The 17,415-nt window shown below is 42.5% G+C and overlaps 2 protein-coding genes across 2 annotated transcripts; both read right to left on the bottom strand.

Moving 5' to 3' along the window:
- Window positions 1–1,146: 1,146 nt before the first annotated feature.
- On the bottom strand, window positions 1,147–2,388 carry LOC308385391 (uncharacterized protein F54H12.2-like; the record flags this gene model as incomplete). Its single annotated transcript, XM_080864242.1, has 1 exon — window positions 1,147–2,388. One exon carries the CDS (start codon window positions 2,386–2,388, stop codon window positions 1,147–1,149), a length of 1,242 nt encoding a protein of 413 aa, XP_080720368.1.
- Window positions 2,389–5,492: 3,104 nt separating this feature from the next.
- Window positions 5,493–17,415, bottom strand: LOC308385390 (uncharacterized protein; the record flags this gene model as incomplete). The annotated part of the gene is made up of 5 exons (XM_080864241.1): window positions 16,764–17,415; window positions 15,990–16,354; window positions 15,804–15,887; window positions 15,464–15,655; window positions 5,493–5,909 (listed from the first exon to the last, which is right to left on the bottom strand). The coding sequence occupies exons 1-5, from the start codon at window positions 16,792–16,794 to the stop codon at window positions 5,493–5,495; spliced, it is 1,089 nt and encodes a 362-aa protein (XP_080720367.1). The 5' UTR covers window positions 16,795–17,415.

Here is a 17,415-nt window from a genome sequence, read left to right as displayed (position 1 = left end):
TCTAAACAGGGTCGGGACGAGGAGAGTCGGGTGACTTTCCACCTCCCGCCCGAGGAGGCGCAGCAGCAGCAGCAACAAGTGCAGGAGCAGGTGCAGCAGCCCAGGGAGGAGGAGGAGGATGAAATGGTGGAAGAAGTATTAAAATCCTTACCCCCTCGAGACCGCAAAAACGCCCGCTACATTATGCAGAAATTAGCGGAGGGGGGAGGAGGATAGACAAAGAGGGGAGAATTTGTTTACAAGGGGGATGCGGTGCGGGGTTCGCACATGATCGATCTATTTAAAAACCTCTCCCTCTCTTTTAAAAGTAAAAACCAAACGCGACCGAAAGGATGGAACGCGTTTTTAACTACTTTGGTCGAATCAAACATCCCCTCATCCTCCATACATAACCGTCGAGCTCGCGACCAGTACGCGCGTCTTAAATCTGTGGAGGAGGAGGGAGTACAGACACCTGCGCGAAGGGGGAGAAAACCTTCTCGGGTCAAAATAACGCTTTCCCCGACCTGGACCTCTATGTAAAACAAACGTGTTTTTGTTTTTTACAAATGAAATAAAAAACGCTGCAACAAACTTTTTTTTTGTTTACGTTTCTTTATTCGATACACGCATCTTTAAACTTTTGTAAGGAGCACGCCCCGTGATGACCTCTGTGAGAGCGAGCGGGGCAGCGTCCTTTCAGAAAGTCAGACACCATGTCATCATTTTTAAACACATCGTTATAGTACAGAGAAAGTATTTTGCCGACGGATAACCCCTGAGCCTTGTGACATAGATTAAAAAATGCAATGTTGCCCGCAAACGACAGACATAGGGTGCTGAAGTTGATGATCGTGATAGAGTATTTTGTCAGAGCGGCCTTCCAGAAACTCTGAGATGATCGAGGGATAGTGGGCAAAGTCGGGAGGGAATCCGTAAGAGTCAAAAAAAGTGGAGGAACCGTCCCTTTCCAGAGTCAGAGCCAGCCAGTGTTCTCCCCTCAAGTGCGAGGGGTGAGTGTTTACTATAAAGTAGGCGGGGGGTTTAAAGTCGCGCCTCAAAAAGGCCAGCTGGTCCGAGGCCCAAACCCCGCAGAAAACGTCTCCCAAGTCGCGATGCAGAATGTGCTCCAGCTGAAGGTTATCCATGTATTTTTTTTTTTTTTTTTTAGTAATAATCCACCAGCACCTGCCTTTTAGAGTCAATCTCCAAAATGGAGTCGTAGCAGGCGTATACTATGAGAGTGGTGGTCTGAGGCAAAGGAACTCTGAATCTCATCTCCAGCCTCAAATTCCCGTTGGAGACGGGAGACAGGGCGTCCGCATCCTCGCTGGGCTCCAGATTAAAGGCAAACAGGGCGTACCCCTCGTTAAATTCCCGGCGGTCGATGCTCAGAGGCAAATCTTTGAGGTGTCTCCCCGTGGCGGAAAACATGTGGTAAAACTCCCTGACCGAATTTCCGCGGTCAAACTGTGGCTGGAAAGCTTTGGCGGGCACCTGCCTGCCGTCCTGACACAACGCCAGATACTCCACGTCGTTGTGTCTAAAGTTGAAAGGCGACAGATCCCTCCTCCCGGTGAAGGCGTTGTGATGAACCATGCCCAGGACCACGTATTTGGGCATGGCTCCCAGAAAGAGATTCTCTTGGTTGCAGATCCTGGAATTTTCAGGGATGGAGTAGGTTTTCACAGAAACGCGCGAAAGAGGATAGAGGGCGTTTCCTTTCATCAGGGCCGCGGCGTGCCCCAGCCTGACGGCCGGCGAGACCGTGACCTTTTTAACGAACAGAGAGGCCGAAGTTATTTTCAGGGCAAACTGCGAATCCCGAGTTCCCATCAGACTGAAGGCGTCGCTGTTGCGTATCAATTTAATTCTCAAATCCACAGAGTTCAGCAGGAGCCTCTCGCAGAAGAAAATATCTGCGTGGAGGGGACCCAGCAGGTCCACTTCTCGCGACTCGGCCGTGAAAACGGCTCTCTGTTTTAACCCTTTGTTCGGCCCGTTGCTTATAACTATAGAATCCATGTCTCCGGCCGTGTCTTTGTAAAACAGACCGGCGCTGAATTGACTCTTTAGAGTGTCTTCTGAAAAGTTGAGCAGCGTCTCGATCATGGCCCTGTAAGGATGGGTGGCGCTGGACTGCGAAATCAAACGATCCCCCAGAATAACGTCGCACTGACTGAAAATTGTATTGAGGGGGTAATTGATGAGCGCTACCCCGGCGTCGGGCGGGATGTCGCTCCCGTCCCTTTCCGTCATTTTCACTCTCAGATGGAGCATGGTGTCGTTCAGATCGAGATACTTTTCCCCGTCTCCGGGGATGAAAAATTCAATGGGTGAGTTGTCGTTCAACGCAGAGAGGGGCTGACATTCTTGATATTTTTTATCCTCTATAGATAGCTGGGTCATGGGAGCCGAAAATAGATCCAGTTCGGCCAGGGTGCATTCGGTAGATTTCTTGTGTAAGAGAGACATTTTTTTTTCTTTCTTCTAAAATATGTCCGAGCTCCGCTGGGGGTTCCTTCTCTTTCCGCCGCCGGTCTTGACTGATTTAGTTTTTACTCCGGCGCTTTTATTTTTAACCCTCTTCCTGCGGGAGAGTACCATCATGCCCCCCGCCCCCTCCTGGCGAGGCTCGGTCAGCTTACCCATCACTCTTTTCACAGCGTCTGTAGCGATGTTGGTAGCGGCCGTTTTCAGGTGAGGTTTAGCTACGGCGAACCCCGTTTTGAAGAGAGGAGACACGAAACGAAACAGCCTGGAGAAGATGGATCCTATCCCTCTGCCGTACATCACGGGGGCTCCTTAAAAACCCGGAAGGGATCCGCCCACCTGACCCTCATAATATCTCACAAAACGGTGAGGGTCCTGTGGGAGACGCGCCGCCATTCTCAAGCCGGTTTAAAGTGCAGCTTGACTATCGTTTTCCCGTAAACAAAATCCACGAATCTGTCGCGGTCCGTTTTAATTTCTACGCGTATGGTTTTAATGTATTTTTTAGATACGCGCAGGTAATGCACCGTGTTGTGTCTGACGCTCACCACGTCTCCGTAATCGCCTTTCATGTTCAGCACACTCAGCAGCGGTGAGTAACTGTCACCGACCGGTTGGTACTGAACGATGTCGGTGTAGAGAAACAGGTTGTATACGCCCGCGCTCATATCGCACGGATAGGGGGTAGAGCGCTTCGTCAGAGTCCACCACTCGTTCGTTTTCAATCCCAGCATGTAAGCCAGAGGAGGGAAGACCTTTATTTTATGGCTCCCGTCTCCTTTGACGTCCAGACGTTTGGTGATGTTGTAGAAAGAGGCCTCGAAGGAGGGGTCGTACTTTTTGATCGCCGGCACCAGGTGATCCAATAGATCTTTAACGCGTCCGTAATGACCTCCCCTGCCGAATTTTAAAATCACCACCGGCTGAGCTTCCTCCTCCGTCGTCCGCATCAGCTCCAAGTAGGAGGCGTCCGGCGGTAGATTGTACCAGGTGCGCGAATAAATAAATTCGCAGAGGCCCACGGTCCATTCTCCGGTCAGCTCGAGGGGTTTGGCCAGATCCACCGTGTAGCAGCCGCTGGTGTTATCTTTAAATAAGTCCTTGCTGGCGTTGGAAGGCAGGGTCACGTAAAACCCATCGGACTCCATGAGAAAATTAAAAGAAATGAGCCGAATGATCCGAGGGGTCTCTTTTTTTATACGCCGACCACTTCCAAGGCTTTCACCCAGCTGTTGAATTTATCCGGCCAGTTTTTCCACTTGACAAAAACCTGTTTTTCGCCTCTGACTGCGCGCCGCTTTAAAATCTTCTCCACATGAAACGCTTTGTCCTCGGTCAGTTTCACTTTCTGCAGCTCGGGCTCATAAAACGATCCTTCGATAGGTTCCCCGTCATAATCTTCTAGCTTATACACGGGTGGCGAGCGCTGAAGGACCCGGATCACAGTAAAGGTTTCGTCCGTGAAACTCTGTTCGTATTTTTTATCAAATACTCCTCTCAATTTGGATATTCTCACCAGATCACCCCTCTTAAATTTCAACTTTATTTTAGGACGGGCGGGGGTCGTTCCGTACAAGTTGCGAAACACTCGATCCGCATTCTCGGGGCGCACCTCGGCAGGTGTCATTTTAATGCTGCTGTGATAACTGCGGTTATAACCTTCTAACAGATCGGGCAACACCTCCAGATAGCGTCTGGTATTGTGCGCGGTGAAATATCTCCACATTCTCGTTTTCAGGGTGCGGTTAAATCTCTCCACCACCGAGGCCTTTAGGTCGCTGGCGGTCGCAAAATGGGAGATGCTGTGATTTTTCATCAGAGCTTGAAAACTCTTGTTGAAAAACTATTTTCCCGCATCGGTCTGTAAATTTTCCGGTATTTCACTCTCTCTCAACACAGACTCGAAAGCTTCAGTCACTTCCGAGCCCGTCTTCTTTTTCAGGGGACGGGCGTAAGCCTTTTTTGAAAATACGTCTATGACGGTCAATAAATAATTAAATCCGTCGTTGTATTCAGACAGGTGTCTCATGTCGCACAGGTCGGCCTGAAGCTGCTTCAGGAGTTTGGTCACAAACACTCTATTTCTCTTAAATCTTACTCGCGCCGGCTTGTGTAGAGTATAGGCGTCCTGCTCGGATAAAAAATCCTGCACCTTGCGGACATCTACTTTTTTACCAGTCTCATCTTCTATAGTCTATCTACCCCTCCGAAACTACCGGGGTGAAGGGGGTCGTAATACACTTTTTTCATCTCTCTTTTCTCAGCCATCTCGTCTTCTGATAAAAAGCCCGTCTGCGTTATAGCGTCGCAGGAGTCGGCTTTTATTATTTTATTCAAAAACCAGAGATGAATGTTTTTTGGGGTTTTTTTGTTTTGTTTTTTTATTTTATTTTATTTTATTTATTTATTTTTTTCGAAACCAGAGGGCTTAACGTGCAGAAAACAGGAATACATTATTCAAAAACCAGAGATGAATGCTTTTTAAATATTTTTTATTCAAAACCAGAGGGTTTAACATGCAAAAAACAGGAATACATTTTTTATTCAAAACCCAGAGACTTATAGAATCAAACAGGAATACAATTAAGATACAAAAACTTTTTTTTTATTCAAAACCAGAGGGTTTAACATGCAAAAAAACAGGAATACATTTTTATTCAAAACCCTGAGATAAAACACACTTATAGAATCAAACAGGAATACAATTACAAAAAATTTTTTTTTTTTTTTAAAAACCTGAGGTAAACATGCTAAAAGGTTGCAAACAAACAGGATACTTTTTTTTAAAAGCAGCATACACGATTAAAAAATGAGGTAGGATTTTAAGAAACAGAATACATGATTAAAAAAAAAAAGCAGCATACATGTTTTTTCGTTTTGTTTTGTTTTTTTAAAAAATAAAGCAGGAATAAAAAACGAGGTAGTTTTTTTTTTTTTTTTTTAAGAAACAGAATACATGATTAAAAAAATAAAATAAAACAACAAGGTTAAATATAGGATACACGCATGCAGGATAAGAATCAGTATCCTTTGTAGCACTCTGTGACCAAGCGCAGCTCCCCAATTTTAACTACATCCTGACCCACCAAATTGTCATAAGCATCGGTGATGGCGTCAAAGACTTCCCTCACCGATTTCAGCTCATGAAGCAGAGTCTCCGCCACCGTTCCGACTTTGACGTCATCAGTCTTGATGTTGCGGGCAATCAGCAGACGTTGAATGGAAGGGACAAAGCGAGGGGTGAGCAGTTTCTTTCTGATGTTGTAATAGTTGTCGGAGTAAAAATCATCCTCCAGGATTTGCAGACACTCGTGTTGTCTCTGGCTCGGATGATCGATCTTACAGCCGTTGCATTCCTCGGTGCGGTACTTGTTGATCACCAAGTTGACCAGATGATTGCTGGTTGAATTGCTGATGAAGCGCCGGTTGCTTCGGATCTGTTACTGTAGACGGTGACGGGGGTGTCGCTGATAATCGACGAGGACCACTCGCTGCTGCTGCCTCCCATGCTAGCGGCCTCGGGAGAGCAGATCTCTTCGCCGTCCAAGTACACAGGAACGCTGCTGGGCTGCAGAATGAAAGGATCCATCTTGTGTCTGTGCCTTAGAAATTGTGACGGACTCCTCCTCTCTGCTTTTATTCTCCTCCCATGCCGCAGACCCTCCCTCCCTCTAAAAACTTTTTTTCTTTTTTTTCCAACAACAGGTGGCGCGCTTCCAGGGGTTTCCCCCCTCCCTTCTCCGGATGCAATTCGTCACGCTTAGGGGCAGGTGGCGCGCTTCCGGGGTTTCCCCCTCCCTTCTCCGGATGCAATTCGTCACGCTTAGGGGATCAAATTACACACTTCCGGGGGGGAGGGGGGAGGTCAAAAGGTCATGATTAGGGTCATCAATCAAATCGGATCAAATTTTGTCATAAGCCGTAGGGAGTATCTCTCTCCCTGTGTTAGGCTGCCTGCAAGTCACAGTGAGCAGAGGAAATGCATCTGCCTCAGCTGTGTTCTTTGTTGTAAGAAAAGGAACTCCTCTTCTTGGAAGAGATCTGATGGAAGCGCTGAATGTCAGCATTGCAGGCAATACTGTTCTACCTCCATATACTGATCCTACTGCTTCTGTGATGTCTATAAACCCATCACCTGCTTCTTGCATCCCTGCTGCCCCAGATATTGGCTGTGTGCGTGCAAAGTAGATATTTCATTTAAGGGAGGAAACACTACGAATATGCAAAAGCATTTGCTCACAAAACACGCGATGACCTTAAATGAATGTCGTGTTTTTAAATCCGCTGCGGACTCGTGAATCTCACCCCAGCAGCAGCGGTAACGTTTGCACATCCTCTCCCGTTAATGCGGCAGGTAAATAATCAACTAACAGTGCATATTATGTTAGCGCGATCTGCCTTATTACAAAACCTGCCATTACTGTGCATTTAGGTGACCATGATGAGAGAGACAGACAGAGTCTGGCTGGCTCAGATGCTGGCAGTTCTTGCTGCAGTCTCCTTTCAGGCCAGGATAGACGAATGTCACCAAGCAGTGACTAAGTTTGTGTTAAAAGGCTGCCACAGCAGATGCCCTCGATTTCACTTTGGTAAGTGAATGTGTTTAATTGTAGGCAGGGACATTACTGGATATTCTTGTGTAATTGCTACAGAATAATTTATGTTACACTTTGTTATTGCTACAGGAGAATATTTATTTTATTATTTTACATTTACAATTTTTTTTTTCCTGGGGACCCTGTAACACCCCATTGAAGAACCGTAGGCTGATCTTAAGGTACTCTTAAGATCTCACTGTTGGGTTTGTAAGGCCATGTTACTCCTAAATTTCTATCTTGTTCAAAGAGAAGATATAAAACAAAGTTCTAAGCTAATCGACTTTAGTGTTCTCCTTTTTTAAAAATAAGAATCGATAAAGAATCGAATCGTTAAACAGAATCGAAAATGGAATTGGAATCGTGAAAATCTTATCAATACCCATCCCTACTCCTGTAACAGTAACAAAAGCCAAAGGCTTGAATGCCTTCTTGCTGAGTGATGGAAAGATTTGGAATGCCACTCATCTAGCACGCTGTCGCCCAGTGACTGAAAAGAACGCTGACACTGCTAGGTTGCACCACACTCAGACTGGCTCACCTACTGCCAGAAGACTGCCAGGCGTTAAGTACAAGCCTCGCTGGCACAAAGACTATATTGTACCATAATAGGTTGCTTGGAAAAAGAACATTAGAGAAATGTTATTACTTGTTCTATCTTGAGTGTAAAAAGAACTGATTTTCTGCCACCAATGCACTAAGAAAAAATTGTCATGGAAAAACTGGAATAATAATTTCTTTTCATTTTACGTAGGAGTGCAATATAGTTTCAGGCTTATTAAGCTTTGCTAGTTGTAGTATTCTGATGTTATAACTATTGCGACATTTAAGTTCACAAGTGTATGTGTGACTTGCTAAACAGTGAATTACTTTATTTCTGGTGAACTCTTTTCATAGAGAGATGTTGTGTCCTGTAATGATTGTACCATATTGCACCACTAGAGGGTGGTGTCGTGAAATAAGTCAAGTCAAGTCAACTTTATTTGTCAATTCTGCCACATGTACAGGACATACAGAGAATAGAAATTTCGTTACTCTCAAACCCTAGTGATTAAAAAATGCAAATAAAATAATTAAAAAGTAAAAATTTAAATAAATACAATACAATTTTACGTATAACAAAAAAAAAAAAGCTATGCAATATACAATATACAATATTCAAGTAAGGAGGCATAGTAGTGCAAATAGGCAAATAGTGCAAATGGAGATTTAGTGGTATGCGGTAAGAGATAGTGTAACAACAAAGTCTTATGAGGTAATGGCAGTCCAATGCTCCACAAAGTGACTGGTAACTGGTGCAGGCCAGTGAGTGAGTCAGAGAGTGTGTGTGTGTGTGTGTGACAGAGTTCAGTGAGACTGTGGAGGGGAGAGGGGGCAGAATCGGGAGGGAGTTAAGCTTCCTGACAGCCTGATGGATGAAGTGGAGTTGGAATAAAGTGGAGTTGGAAAAGTTTTAGAGTTAGAGTATAGTTAGATGACTAACTGATAACTTGTTGTGTCTCCCTGTTACCTCTACGATGTAAAGTCTATGCTGAATTCATTAAAGAGCACTGTTCCTTTATGAGGACTGGTTTATTACCAGCCACTACTACATAGACCTTAGTGCAGCGTTCGATACTGTTGACCATAATATCCTTTTCAGAGCGACTAGAACATGCTGTAGGTATTACAGGTACTGTGCTGCAGTGGTTTGTATCATATCTATCCAATAGATTTAAATTTGTACATGTAAATGGAGAGTCCTCTTCACACACTAGGGTCAATTACGGTGTTCTACAGGGTTCAGTGCTAGGACCAATTCTGTTTACATTATACATGCTTCCCCTAGGCAGTATCATTAGAAGACAGCATACATTTTCACTGCTATGCAGATGACACCCAGCTCTATCTGTCCATGAAGCCAGATAACACACACCAATTAGCTAAACTGCAGGAATGTCTCAAAGACATAAAGACCTGGATGGCTGCTAACTTTTTGCTTCATAATTCAGATAAAACTGAGGTTATTGTACTCGGCCCTGAAAATCTTAGAAATATGGTATCTAACCAGATTCTTACTCTGGATGGCATTACCTTGGCCTCCAGTAACACTGTGAGGAACCTTGGAGTCATTTTTGACCAGGACACGTCCTTCAACGCACATATTAAACAAATATGTAAGACTGCGTTCTTCCATTTGTGCAACATCTCTAAAATTAGAAATATCCTGTCTCAGAGTGACGCTGAAAAACTAGTTCATGCATTTATTACTTCCAGGCTGGACTACTGCAATTCATTATTATCAGGATGTCCTAAAAACTCACTGAAAAGCCTTCAGCTAATCCAAAATGCTGCAGCAAGAGTCCTGACAGGGACTAGAAAGAGAGAGCATATTTCTCCTGTTTTGGCTTCCCGTCATTGGCTTCCTGTTAAATCCAGAATTGAATTCAAAATGCTGCTCCTCACATACAAGGTCTTAAATAATCAGGCCCCATCTTATCTTAATGACCTTGTAGTACCATATCACCCTATTAGAGCACTTCGCTCTCGCACTGCAGGCCTACTTGTTGTTCCTAGAGTATTTAAAAGTAGAATGGGAGGCAGAGCCTTCAGTTTTCAGGCCCCTCTTCTGTGGAACCAGCTTCCAGTTTGGATTCGGGAGACAGACACTATCTCTACTTTCAAGATTAGGCTTAAAACTTTCCTTTTTGCTAAAGCATATAGTTAGGGCTGGATCAGGTGACCCTGAATCCTCCCTTAGACTGCTGGGGGATTCCCATGATGCATTGAGTTTTTCCTTTCCAGTCACCTTTCTCACTCACTATGTGTTAATAGACCTCTCTGCATTGAATCATATCTGTTATTAACCTCTGTCTCTCCTCCACAGCATGTCTTTATCCTGTTTTCCTTCTCTCACCCCAACCGGTCGCAGCAGTTGTTAAAAGGGAGTTTTTCCTTCCCACTGTCGCCAAAGTGCTTACTCATAGGGGGTCATATGATTGTTGGGTTTTTCTCTGTATCTACTGTACAATAAAAAGCGTCTTGAGGCGAATTTCGTTGTGATTTGGCGCTATATAAATAAAATTGAATGGAATTACAGTAAGGCGTTATGTGTTACTGCCCATATCTGGTTCTGGGAGGCTGAGGGGGGTGGCGATTTTTTTTATCTGCAGCTCTGAGTGATGAACATTTATTAGAGCATAAAGATAAGGAAGGTAGATATATAACGGTAATGGGTAAGACTGAAGGTACTATGATTTCTCTCTTAAATGGGTGTATTCCCCCAGCAGAGAAGACTATACATAAAATAAAGATCCCTTTTAATAGACAAATAGGCAAGTAGAATAGAAATAGAAACTGAACTGGGGAAAATTAAACAATGCTTTCAGAATTATTATAGAAGACTCTATTCCCAACCCCAGCAGATAACAATACTGATGTCAATACCATCTTGTCAGTACTAAAGTTGCCAAAGTTGCTATTATCTGCAATAACCAAAGAAGAAATGTATTTGGCAATTAAAAGACTAAAGGGAGGGAAAATGGCAGGTTTGGTCCAGAATGGTATACAATAATGCAAGATTGTTTGACTACCACCATGCTAAAAAATGTAATTGGGGAATGGAAAAGAAAATTATCCCTTCTTCATGGAGGGAAGCAATAATCTCCATCATACCAAATCGCCCAATTAGTGTACTGAATATTGATTATAAGTTGTTCACATCCATCATCTCTAAGAGACTAGAAACAATATTACCTGGGTTAATACATAATGATCAAACGGGTTTCATCAAACAGAGACAGGCCCAGGACAACATCAGAAAGGTTTTGCACATAATGAGGCAGGTTGATAAACAAAAACTAGAGACCTTAGTGTTAAGTCTAGATGCAGAGAAGGCATTTGATTCAGTGAGGTGGTCCTTTTTATATAAGGTGCTTGTGAATTTTGTTTTTGGTAAATCTATGATTGATATTATTTCAGGGCTATACAATAAACCAAGAGCTAAAATCAAAATCAATGGAGACCCCACCGAACCATTTATATTGAAGCACGGGACACGACAGGACTGCTGCATTTCACCACTGCTTTTTGCTTTGATTATAGAACCATTAAGACAATGGATCAGGCAGAGACGGGATATAACTGGAGTAACAACGGCAGGAGGGAAATCGAAATTAGCACTATTTGCCGACGACCTACTATTAACTGTATCCTATCCTACACAGGCACTCCCCAAAATCATGGAAATGCTATCTAAGTATGGTTCTTTTTCAGGATACAAGGTTAATGTAAACGAAACACAGACATTAACTTTAAACTATGATCCACCAGTCGAAATTAAGAATAGCTATAAATGTAAATGGGACGCAGATAGCGTAAGGTACATAGGGGTGGTAATACACCCCTATGATTTCACCAAAAATGTTCATTGCCAACTATGCCCTGTTAAATGAATCTATAAAATCTGATATACAACCCTCCAACTAAAAAAAGATAGGGAAGGTCGTGGACTTCCTTGTCTATGAGAATATTACTGTGCAGCTCAGTTAAGACCATTGCTCTGTTGTCTAGATTACACCGTGGGATAGAAAGAAGGTAATCTGACAATTACAGAGGAGTGTTGGAGCCACGCATGCAAGATACAGTGGGCTACCACCGGGTCTAATGTTTGGTGTGAATTTTGCTGGAAAAGCATCATGACAATTTTCATCACCCCTGCTCAGAAAAGGTATCGGGGAACTGGTGACACTTGTTGGAGATGTGGGGGAGATGGAGCCAACCATTTCCATGTCTTTTGGGATTGCAAAAAGTTATTTTTATTTTAGTACTGGTCTCTAATCAATGAACATCTACAAAATGTTTTTTCATTTGTTTTCCTTTTAGCCTTTGAGACAATATTTTTGTGTGACACACCAGTGGATAAATTAATCTCTAATGATAGAAGACTTTTCTAAATCCTACTGGCTGCGAGTATTAAGGCCCTCATGAGGAGATGGCTTAAGCCTGAACCACCAACAATGGAAGATTGGATACATTCTATACAAAAGATCAATGGAAAAATAGATTTTTTTTTCTTGAAGCTCAGGGGGATACCTTCTACAGAATATGGTCTAAATGGATGGAATATGTTAAGCCTGTGAGGTGTGAATGAACCATGCCACTTTTTATGTTGATGCACTGATTTAAATACCCATGTCAATAATACGAGCCTAACTTGTAGCCTCGTATTATTCAACTTGTACATGTGTGTATACTTATGTGTTTGTATATGTATGTATTTTTTTCTTATTGTTATTGTTATCCACTTTTTTTTCCTTCTATATTTTTTTTTTTTTTTTACAAATACAAGTTTAATTAAAGCTGCAAGCAGCGTTATGAGGGCCCTCGCACCCCCGGCGCGTCGAGCCACGCCCAACACCTAAAACCAGCTCATCTGATCTGATGTCACATTGATGGAATTCATGCATTTAACCACCAGCTAACATTTCAACTCATTCATTCATGATTAGTTAGTCGTTCCACTAGGTGGCGCTCTAACCATTATGTACAAATGGCATAACAAACATTTCTGAGCTCGAGTCTCATCACGCCTATGAGCTTTGGGAGAGATTGGACATTGTGTCTTTCAGTGACAGCAGATTACTGCTTTTTGGCGCGTGATTGAAACTCTACGTGCCGCCATGACCACCCCGTTTCCCTGAATGTAAAAAGCTTCGCAATTTAACATCACAAAGGTCTTTAGATTCCACACACAGGAGATTGCATCAATCTGATGAAATCCCTTGGAGGAGTTCGTCAAAGAACGGTGCCTGAAAAGAGGGGAAAATGTTGCAAAAATTGCACATTAATTTTAAAATGGCTGACTTCCTGTTGGATTTGGGATATTGCACCAAGAGACTTTTTTGTACATCTTGATATCTCCTATATGCTTACCAGGTTTCAGACTCATACATAAAACACAGAGCAGGGGCTGATATTTTGAAATATTGTAGGGGGCGCTGTGGAGCCATTTCGCGCTATTCAATGAAAATGATCACATGACAACAAAGCCTTCATCACATTGGAGGTGTGTGCCAAATTTCAAGCCTCTATAAACTTTCCAAGCCCCTCAAAAGCCACTTCATCTTTCATGGTGGACCGCGTTGCCATCAGGGTGCGCCGTTCAGTTTAAAGTCACAATTTTTGCACTGAAGCATCACGAGGGACTGATGGTGATATTCACCGCTTTTGAGGTGGCCACGATGAACCTGTGAAAATCAGTACAACAAAATTAAAGCCATGACATTTCCTGTTGCCACTAGGTGGCGCTGTGCGTATTCCAGACAATGGGCACATCAATCTGTTCAGGGAGGGTCTGACATCATGCCTGTAAAATCTGGTACTGATCAGACTGGATTTCATGGAGTTATACTAATTTGTTTCTTCGTGGCGAGATATCAAAGTTCGCCATGCCGCTGGGGTCACACCCTTTCGCGAAAAGTCACAGTTTTCACTGTAACCCAAGACCAACTCCTTAAGGCTTTCCTGGAGAAATTTGAGGCTGCAGATGTCACCCATCACAATACTGTACCCCAAAGTGTAAAACATGACATTTCCTGTTCCCACTAGGTGGCGCTGTCCCTGATGTCAAATATGGCAGTTGAATTATGTTCAGGGGTGGAGCCTTATCATATGTGTTCACTTTGGTCAAGGTCAGAAAATGTATGACAAAATGAGAGGCAATAAGATTTTCATGGCGAGTCATCGAAATTTGCCATGGCGCCACGGCCTCATGGTATTGTGAAAACTCAAAAGCTCTGCAATTTAACATGGCCCAGGTGTGTAGTTGACACTGACCAAAGATGAAGCCTATACGGCCAAATCCCAAGGAGGAGTTCGAAAAAGTTCGAGGCATGGAAATGGCAAAATTAGAACCAAAATGTCACCTTCTCTTCCAAATGGCGGACTTCCTGTTGGGTTTGCGTCAATGGGCCAACAGACTTTTTTGTTCGTCTTGGCATGATACAAATGTGTGCCAAATTTCATACATGTAGCTCAAACGATGTGGTCGTAGGGCTGCATTTAACAAGGCATAGGTGGCGCTGTAGAGCCATTTCCGAGTGCTCATATGTAAAACATTAAAATACAAAATTTCTCACCAAACTTGGCATGTGTGCAAAATTCCATGAGTTTTTGAGCATGTTTAGGCCCTCAAAAAGGCCCTTGTTTTGCCTGAATAATAATAATAAGAAGAAGAAGAAACGGAGCAAATACAATAGGGCCTTTGCACTGTCAGTGCTCGGGCCCTAAAAATGTGAAAGCAAAGGTAATGTAGAAAGCCATACTACTGTTATGTTCAACGTGCTTTCTTAATACAAGAGAATGTTAAAAACACAAAATATTTGAGGATCAAGTCAAGAAAATTCTGATTTAAGGGTAGGGGACTGATATTTTATTTACAGCTTCTGATATACAGACATAATTTTTTAAACAGTCTAAATCATGTGAAGTTTCACAAATACTGGAACATAAGAAAAAGTCAAAACACATTTACATCAATTCCAGTGTGATATTCCCCAGGTATGATACTGGTATCAAGTTCCAAGTTGTTGTTTTTTTTTTTTAAGTTTCTCTTAATATTTTATACAAAATGTGTTATGTGTTCTCATTTCAAAGAATAAATTCTAATATTTCTAAAATCAATGGGTTTTAAGATAAAGGGCCTAATGTTCACCCCATACCTACCATTTACTAAAAGTACAGAAAACAGATCAGAATCCTGATATCCTGTCAGCTCAGTCATTGATACTAGCTACTATTTACAATATCTGTGATATTGAACATTAACTGTTGTAAGGGTCTCCACCTTGGCTGATGTATGAAGGAGAAAGCACACACCCACCTGTGACAAGAAACCAAACATGAGATTTCATTACACTTTTTAACACCAAATATGTTTGAGACTCAATAAAAATGACGCATGGAGAAAGTATTTTGTTTTAGCAAAGTCCTCATTTATTGGAAGAAAAATCATTACAGATTCATGTTGACTTTACAACAGTTACACCATATAAAAAGTGGACTTTATCAATCACTCACACAAGCCTTAATCTACCCCACCAACTATGACCAAGCTAATTTTTCCTTGTTTTGTAAAAGTGTAAATGACGAAGAAGTTCACTGAGTTTTATCAAACCTGCCTCTGTGTTAACTTTTAAATAACTTTACATTAAAATGAAAACATAAAAAAAATAACATTAGCGTCCATTATATCAGAAATACCCATCTTAAGGCTTCAGAATGATAGTTGAGAAATGAAAGAGAGATGTAACAGTAGCTACAGCCATCTTTAGCTGTTAGCAAGGCTCTCCGCTTTCTCTGTAAAAACTTGCACTGTGAAGTCCAGGGTCATTCATATTCCATGCAGTGCTTAAGACACTGGTGTTGCAATCATAATGTCCGTTGCCTGGTGGCATCGACCAGCCAAACATCTGGGGTGAGTTGTGGAGGGTCCATTGAGGTCCAGAGACAACATTGCCCACAGCATCAGGATAGTGGGCCTGATTATTTGCACCCTTTCTCATGAAGCTGATGTCCAGTTGTTCGCCGAGTGAGGATGCTCCCTGAAACTGAATCACAGACAGATGCACAGTCAGTAAAACCACAATACAGAGTTCTTGTTTTAAATTATAATCAATACGCTTCATCTAATTAAATGAATTCCCCAGATAGTGACTGAATTAAAAACAGTTCTGTTTAATAATTGGAGATACTTACATGAAGCGGGACGCCCTGATTGAGATGCTGAGAATCTGGAATCTTCCTAAACTTTCTTCTTCGGTTTTGAAACCAAGTCTTCACCTAAAGATGGAGGGAAGCAGAAGAAATTTAATGAGTACAATAGACCCAACATTCAAAACGAATTCAGTTCCTTATGTTCTAGTAACCTTGAAAAACACTCACCTGTTTGTAGGTCAGTCCTGTCAGCTCTGCCAACTCTGTCATCTCTTGTGGGTCAGGGTAAATTTTCTGATTAAAGTGATGGTCAAGAGTTTTTAACTGGCTGTCTGAGAACAGCCCTCGGGTCCTTCCTTTGAGCACCTTGGCCTTTTCGTCCTTCACACACATAGTACTTGTGACAGTGTTGCTGCCCTCCTGGTTTCTTGGGGAAGCAAAAACCAGTTCCTCCTCCGTGACGGAGCTGGAAACAGCTTCAGCAGCCTCAGACATGTTGTTGCTCATCTCCTTAGCGAGAGCTGCCTCAGCCCATGCTGCAAGTTCTTCCAAGGGAAGACTCCCTTGCAGGCTGCTGCCAGAAATCCACAAGTCTATGAGGACAGAAAGACAGAGGCTAAGTAAGCACAAATATATATGGTCCACATGGGTCACCGTGGCTACTGATATGTTTTGGCACAGTTGAGTTTTTTAACAGAAAATAATACAAAAGGGATCAACTGATGAGCCTTAATCAATTTCCCACACACAATGTCACTTGATTTTACTTGCTGAATTATTAAAATGTGCCACCAGATGTTGCCAATTAGAAAGTTTAAAAAGTGACTCAAAGCCCAGATGGTCCTGAAGTGGACTCTCTGTTCAGCTGTGGAGGGAGAAATGGTGACTTCTGCCATCAGGACTTACAACACAGAGTGAAAGGGTATTTTTGCTCAAAGATGTCTTCGAGGTTAGCCAACTCTGTTCACATTAGCTCACTAGACAACAATGCTGAGTACATACCTGGAGAAAAGTGCATCCCATAATCTTCCATCTTTGAAATCCCAGTGATTAAAACAGGAAAGCTGGAGAAAGTATATCTGCTGAAAGAGCTCCAAACCAGGCAGGAAGGTGCTATGTGTCCTAAGACTGACTTAAGAGCAATTCTGGGCTTTTAAGGAGGTTTGTGGGTGTGGGCAGGAATGTGGGGGGTTGAGCTTCTTCTTTTGTGAGTTACTTTACAAAGCAGTCAGGCAGTTTCTACCAACTGGCATCATTTACATTTCTTTAAAATACTGTTTCTCAGGTCTGAAAAAAAGAAAGTGCAGTTAGAATTTTATTATTCTACACATTGTAAACCAGAGTTGTATTTAACTCCAGTAGCATCATTAGAGTGACTTAAGAACAATACTCCTGAGTCAGAAACTGTACAGTTCTGTTTTGTTTGATGAAAAATAGATAAGAAGTTTAAAAAGTCACATTTTTTATACTCCTATGTAAGTTAGTTCCAGCAGGTAAAGGTGTGGGACTTTTATTGGCTGAATCAGTTTTGGGTTAATTCTATAGGACTAGATTGAGCTACATGAAGAGAAGAACGATTTCTTTTTTTTTACTAAAAACTCACAGAAACCTGATATGCTGTCAGACATACAGACATACATTACATGTTATTTCT

This window comes from Rhamphochromis sp. 'chilingali' (assembly GCF_963969265.1).
Source record: "Rhamphochromis sp. 'chilingali' genome assembly, chromosome: 18".
NCBI lineage: Eukaryota > Metazoa > Chordata > Actinopteri > Cichliformes > Cichlidae > Rhamphochromis > Rhamphochromis sp. 'chilingali'.
This window is presented reverse-complemented; position numbering and strand designations above follow the sequence as displayed.